The 7,301-nt window shown below is 37.0% G+C and overlaps 1 protein-coding gene across 1 annotated transcript; it reads left to right on the top strand.

Moving 5' to 3' along the window:
* Positions 1-388: 388 nt before the first annotated feature.
* Positions 389-5,340, top strand: LOC113356555. The gene is made up of 8 exons (XM_026599718.1): positions 389-407; positions 1,258-1,322; positions 1,830-1,986; positions 2,080-2,156; positions 2,485-2,988; positions 3,099-3,311; positions 3,574-3,747; positions 4,906-5,340. The coding sequence occupies exons 2-8, from the start codon at positions 1,269-1,271 to the stop codon at positions 5,044-5,046; spliced, it is 1,320 nt and encodes a 439-aa protein (XP_026455503.1). The 5' UTR covers positions 389-407; positions 1,258-1,268; the 3' UTR covers positions 5,047-5,340.
* The last annotated feature ends 1,961 nt before the right edge of the window (positions 5,341-7,301 follow it).

The raw sequence follows: 7,301 nt of genomic DNA, 5'->3' as shown, positions 1-7,301 counted from the left end.
AGCTGGTTCTTGTGTTGTAACTTGTAATAATTTATTAGCTTTTCTTAAGAATATGTATGTTATGATTTCTTTAGATTCTTTGGTTAAGAGTGAATTGTTTGGAGAATAAAAGAAAGAAAAAGTAGTGATTTGTTCGGAAAAAGTTTACTTTTTTTTTAGGGGAAATTAGGGTTTATGGTTGCTTTTTTTGTGTATTACTTTTAAGTGATTCGAAATTTCGTCTTTGAAAGAATCTCGTCCTGTTTCACTATCATCTGAAGGGAAGAATCTTGTTTGTAGTTGAGTTATGCTTTTAAAAAGCTAATTACGTGTAGCGTTCAAGAGTTGAGTATCTTAGTGTTTTGTTATTGTTGGTCTAACATACTATTGTTTTTTTGAGGAAAAACGCTGTTGGATTTTGAAATTAGGTAGCTACAGTTATTCCGCACTTGATTTTATTGTTACATGTCCTCACTTTCTTAAGTCTGATTTGTCGTTGGAGTTGGGGTTTTAGTAAACAGCAGCTACTTGTTGATGGAGGAAAAAAGCTAGGGAATTTATAATTGTTGGTTGTTTGTTACTTTGTTATCATATCTATATATGTCATATATGCGCAGCTCTGATACAAAGTGTATATTTGGAAATCTGATACAAAGTGTATATTTGGAAATCTGTATGTTGGATTTGGGAGTGGAATTGCATCACTTGCTGTTTGGCGTAGTTTCTGGACATCTTTGTGAAGTCATAACTGAAACCTTATCTATGAACAACCCTATGTATTTTACTGTAGCTTAATCTGTTTTGAAGGTTGGATGAACACACGTGTTCATTTGTTTGTGGGTCATAGGAAGCTGAAGCTTGATTTTTTGCTGTGCTTTTTTGTTTAGGTGTGATTGTGATTCTTTTTTTATTTGAAGTGAAGCTCATCTGTGTTTCTTGTTTTTGATGAGTTAAAACTGAAAAGGATATGGTGGGATTGGAAGTAGATTTTCCTTTTTGACCAATAAGCGTGTAATATAACAGTCCGTTTATCTGCTGTGTATTTGGTATCTGATTTCGGACAATGGTGAATTCTTTAATTGAAATGAAAATTAGTTTGATCTTGAAGCATGAAATTTGGGTTATGTTGTCAGTACTAGTTTAGGTGTTAACAGTCTATGTTGGAATTAGAGGACACCTGCAAAACTTGACTCCGTTGATTCTATTTTTGGTACTTTGGTGTTCTCCTTTAAGTTTTATGGAATGATTACTAATTGTGGGCTTAAAATGTTTATTCAGTGAAGGAGGAGATGGATACAGGATTGAAATCAACTACGGTTGCTAGTTTGTCTAAACAAAATGTGGTATGTGCCTGGTCATCCCTTAAGAATTGTTATATGTCTATTTGATACCTAGAAAGGATTGACTGAAATTTGGAACTCTTAAACCTCTGAGGAATAGGGAATGATATTCTTATCATTCATGCCGAAACTGCACTTAATTCTACACATAACACTCAAAGCGAAAAACAAGGCAAATTATATGGTACTGTTGTAAAGTGGAAATGACCATCTTAATTACCTTTTTACCTTTAGTAACGCTGGGGGAAATTCATTCTAGTTATCAACCCTAATTTTCTAATAATACCCAAGATCATTTGGGCATGCCACCTTATACATATAAGGTACACTGCTTCCCCGTAAGATTCAAGAAGTAGATCATTCCTTCAGTGGATGTGACAAGCTCTTTGAATAAAGTTTGTGTTATTAATATCTGACGCCTTTGGTGTGCCTAATGCTTACAAAACTTTTGGCATTACCTTATTGCTAATGCATGCCTGGTATTCTGATACCCATTTGTTTTTGTCTCAGGTTTCTGGGAAAGATGGAAGCAAAAACAATTTCAGTTCTTCCATGTCCTCGTCACGTTATGGTAATTCTGACTTGAAAGGAGGGGTTAATCAAGTACCAGCTACAGAGCACAGTTTATACTATCCACCTACCAGTTGCTATGGTTACTATTATCCAGGTTAGTTTTTCAAATATTTACATCTTGTCTCGGACTCTCGGAATATGATGTTCTTTGTTTATTTATTTACATTTTGTGCAATTATCCTTGCAGGATATGATGGATCATATCCTGAATGGGATGATCGTCATTATTTTCACGCAGGTGATGGATCAGAGATGCCATACTCGGTGAGTTTATTCGTCTTGTTGACCTTTCAATTATATCTGTTTGTGTTAGGAATTATCAGTTCTGAATGCTACCCGTCAATGTCCTGCAACTCCAATTTTAGGTCAAACAGTCTAAAACTGTGTTTGCCTATCTAGATCAGCTCTCCACAATTGCTATTTTCTTGTTTATTTAGTAAAAGTTCTAATGCCTTTCTGTTTACTTGCTTTCATTTTCCCCCGGATAATAATTTTTCTCAGATTACTCCAATCTGGATGTGTTATTTCTTTTTAGGGTGGTGAGATGGTTAATTTACAGTATTAATGTAAATATGTTTGCTGTATCTTTCAGGTTCCACAGTTGCGGATTGATTATCGATCGTCTGCATTCGCGAAAGGTTGCTATCCAATGGGGAAGTATGCTGCATTCTCTAATCAGCAAGGACTATTTCCAAATAATGGTTACATGTACTACAGGCAAAATGCCAGGAACTGGGTTGGCAACGACAGATTTAGATCTAGAGAGAGGTTTAATAGGAATGGGGAGTTTGAAGCCTCTAGTGAGCTAAACCGTGGTCCTAGGGCTCGTCGAGTGATCTCATCAGCTGAGAAAGACCAGTTAACCCCTGCAGCTCACAAAGACAAATATAACCTTCCAGAGTTCCAGACAGATTACGAAAATGCGAAGTTCTTTGTAATAAAGTCCTACAGTGAAGATGATATTCACAAAAGTATCAAGTATGGTGTGTGGACTAGTACATCCAATGGCAATAGAAAGCTGGATGCGGCATTCCGAGAGGCAGAGACAAAATCTGGAGAGACGTGCAAAAGGTCTCCCATCTTTCTCTTCTTCTCAGTGAGTATAAAACTAACCTTCATACCTTACAGGAACTTTTGGTAGTGGACTCCTGCTGATTATTTTTATCATTATCAATCAGATAAGTGAGCTTTTTACTGTAATTTTAGGTAAATGGGAGCGGGCAGTTTGTTGGCCTAGCTGAGATGACTGGGCAAGTTGATTTCAAGAAGGATATGGACTTTTGGCAGCAAGACAAGTGGAATGGCGTCTTTTCAGTCCAGTGGCACATAGTTAAAGATGTTCCTAATGTCCAATTGCGACATATCATACTTGAAAACAATGACAACAAGCCTGTGACTAATAGCAGGGATACTCAGGAGGTAATTCGTAAGAATAATCTTTGTGGACTTCCTTTAGAAAGTATTTTTTATGAGTTCAGGGGAATAGAATTTGTTGCTATGGATACATTCCATTTTTTCTTTTTCCTTTTTTACTCTTTAATTAATTGATGCTTTGCATGTTAAATTTTTTATGCTAGTTGCATATGTGCCCTGCTCCTCATAGCATTTCTTTTCTCTGAGTTTCTTTGGGATAAAAGAATTACATGTATGATTATAATAGAGAAAAGCTTTTTGGTTTCAGATTGGAGTGAAGCAAGGTTCAGAAATGCTGACCATTTTCAAGAGTTTCTCTACAAAAACATGCATGCTAGATGATTTTAATTTCTACGAAGACCGGGAGAAGGCACTTCTTGCCAGGAGAACTAGTAAAGCTGCTCTTTCACAAGAGGAGATCGACAGGAAGAAAGAGTTTTCAGTAATTACCTTAATCTCATCTCAATCTATTTTTTTTCCCCTTCTGTTTATTGATTCACCTAGACAGGTTTTAGAACGGATGCCTACCATTAGAAAGTTCTCATTAAACTAAATCTAATATTTCGTGCATGTGTACCAGTAGCCAAAATATGTTCTAATTCTTGGGTTTTGAGCCTAATTGAGAGCCAGGTTAATCACTAAACAGAGAGGGAAGGGGTAGAAGTTGGTACCTATATATTGAAATGTTCTCTGAATTTAGAGTTTCTTGATGCTCACAATTTAATTGGTAAAACCAGCAGCTTCCCTCTCCAAACTTCTTTATTAGACCGGGAAAAAAAACGAGTTGATTTTAGGGAAAAGCTTCTAACATCAACCAAAGATTTCAAAAGCTTTTTTATTTTGATATTAGCTATGCTTGAAAACAAGAAATGTCCACTTTGGGATATAAAGCGTATCGAAATTTAGTTGGTCCGCTCTGTATTTTTGACTCCTGTCTACCCCACTAACTTGGCTTACCTAGTGCACAACTTTCGTTGCTGAGGGTTGGCACTGTGTCCCCTGGTACGTGCTGTTTAGATGACCTCATGATTTGTGTGATAAATTCACCACAGGAAACTCGAGATCATCTGACGGCATGCATCTGGGAGCCTTGTGCAACTCTTGCCCATCCGAGCGGTGTGTTAGCGTTCTTGTATGACCTGAGTCCAAACAAGACTAGAATGATATATTATGGTTACTATTACAGGCCTGGCACCTGGCGGCTGGCGGGCACTCATGAAAATGTTGGTTTTCCAACGAACTAATTGAAACTCTTTAAGAATAACATGCTACTCTGTAAAAGACGAGAAAATCTTGCTATTATTTAGCGCCCAGCCCCATTAAACTGTTTTGTCTGTTACGGAGTAACATATGCTAACCTGAGAGATGCTAGCTAACTCAGGTAAACTTGTCCTCGAATACCATGCTAGGTGTAAACTTGTCCTCGAATACCATGCTAGGCATACACTTGTCTTAACAGGAGTAGCTTGTAAGTGTGGGGATTCCTTTTTAACCTTTCTCTGTTGCCATAATTTTACAGTACTGATTATGTAGCTTTTGTAATTAAAGACCTGTTCTGTACATGTATACCAAAACCTGATGTGTGTATTTGCTTTTGCAGAAGCATTTGGAAGCAGGTGTAAAGAAGATTGATGAAGCATCAATCAAGGGTCAGATTGTGACTGATGCCAAGACTGCTTCACTCATTGAGCTCACCAAAAACATGTCGCTCAATCCCCTTCCGTCGAAAATAGTTCGATGAAGTGCTCTGGCCTCTATCTACAGCTTATTTTGAATTGAATACGCATACTGTTATGCTGGCTAAATTGTATCATTGCAGCTAACAAGACATTCTGCACTCACATACTCTCTAGATAGCAGATGTGGGTTTTGGTATTTCTGTTGTCTTAATTTTAGAAATTTAGGAGTGAACAACTTGCTTTTTGTTTCTTTTTCTAACAATTTGTGTCCTTGGAGTTTTAGCAGAGAGCCCTTTTGTAAGTTGATGATTTTAGTTTCAAGTTGCTGAAAGTTTTGCACAGGAGGATCTAGACTTCAATATTGTCTGAATTGCAGTGAAAAGATCCAAATCAGATTATCCTCTTGGTCTTTATGCGTGATCAAAATGAATTTCGGTCTTTCACTGTGTAGCACAATGGGACTTCTAGTGTACTTGTAAGGGAATAGTACAATCCCTTCGATACAGTCGAAGTCTTTGGTTTGCCATAGTATATCTATGGATTCATACACTACGCCTAGTGGGACACTAAAATATTAGTGTGTAGTGAGGCAAAATACCTTGAGTAGTCACGTTGGCCAGCCAGCCTTTTTCACGAGAGAAGTACCCCATCAGTGGAAGTAGTTAAAAAACCAAACTAGTTTGTTCTATGACTAGTCAAGGGCAGTTTAAGACCCACCTACACACAAATATGTATTACCAGGTGAAGATGCAGTTGGCGAACAGCGATGATTTGTCTGCAAGGTTGGGATCACAAGTTCTAGCTTGTGTTGACATTACAGACCATTGTTTTGCCAACTATTTCACCCCTTTGCTAAGACTAATATTTTGCGACTGTCTAATCTAATGTGTACTTCAAAGTTCAGTAGTAATTGAACATTCTCCAGTATCTCTCAAATATTTGGTTCAAACTTATACAGGCTAGCGTTCTTGTATCTGCTTGTATCTCTCAAATATTTGCATCTATGACAAGTGTAACCCTCTGGTGGTATCCTACGATCCAAACCTCCCATTGTTGGCCTTCCACCCATATAGCCATTGCTGAAACCTCTCTGATGTGCCAAGCTTGCTGCAGTAGTTCCATTGTTTGCATTAAAATAACTAGTTGTTTGTTGACATATCTCTTTAATTTTCTCATCCTCCTTGTCTTTCTCCTCCTGCGCTTTTGATTTGACGACTATTGATTTTCCTGGCAATCCAGGAATTCGACGAGCAATAACAGAAGTATTTCCAGGAATAAGGATTGAATCATCTATGTAGTCCTCATTGGTTGATGGGTTTGTGAGTATCAAATCAAAATCTTTTCCATGACCAAATTTTTTGGACTGAAATATTAAATCTTTAACCTCAAGAACAGACATGAAAGGGCTAAGAGCTGGGATTGAATGAAATTCTTTCCCACTCTTGAACTTGTAATAGATGGACATTGTTAGGGTTTAAAAAATTATTGAAATAAATTTTACAGAATGATGATAATATTTTTCTTCTTCCTCCTCCTCTTGAGAGCGATTTTGCTTCAACTATACCTGGTTATGTTGAGTAGTAGCTTTGTGTCGCAGCCAGAGGTATTTATAAAGCTAGTAGTTTCCTAAAACACTACCAGTAAAGCAGTTGGCCGTAGAGGCATTATTTAGAAGGTTTGCCTTGCAATAGGAAATGGCTTGGATTCAATTCGGAAACCCTGTAGATTGGCGAAACTAAAAACTCAAAGATTGCTAACAGGGGGCGTTTGTTTACAGGGGTATACCAAGTTACATATAAGACAAAATATATTGCATCTGATGTTTTCAAGAGTGTTGAATTTTTTGCTCCAACGATCGGGGAACATTCTGAGTCAACTCACTTCAAAAACAAATTCCTTCTGAATCTTCTTCTTTTCAGGATCTAATTTTCATCTCATGATTAAATCTTTATTGTAAACACTATTGTAACAATCGTCTCAATTTAATGCTGACTTTAAATTAGTTTAAACTGGTTTATATCACAATTTTGTTTTTTCTTTAATTTTTTTTTCTTTTCTAATTTTAATGGATTGCTAATCTTTATTCCTCTTCTCTATGTGTTTACAGATTGTTCCTCCCTTAATGGCGCTTGCCTTGTTAATGGTTGTAATCAACGCGTTTGCAGAGTACGATCCAAAGCTCGTTGAAGCACATATTTTTTTTTTGCTTGAAGGCCATTCCCGTTTGGAAGATTAAACAGAAATTCAGTGCTAGTACCGATCCGATCCAGAAATTCAAACCCCGTTCTTTGACTAATTTCAAATCTAGTCAAATCAA

The sequence above is a fragment of the Papaver somniferum genome, chromosome 3, assembly GCF_003573695.1.
Source record: "Papaver somniferum cultivar HN1 chromosome 3, ASM357369v1, whole genome shotgun sequence".
In the NCBI taxonomy this organism is placed as follows: Eukaryota; Viridiplantae; Streptophyta; class Magnoliopsida; order Ranunculales; family Papaveraceae; genus Papaver; species Papaver somniferum.
This window is presented reverse-complemented; position numbering and strand designations above follow the sequence as displayed.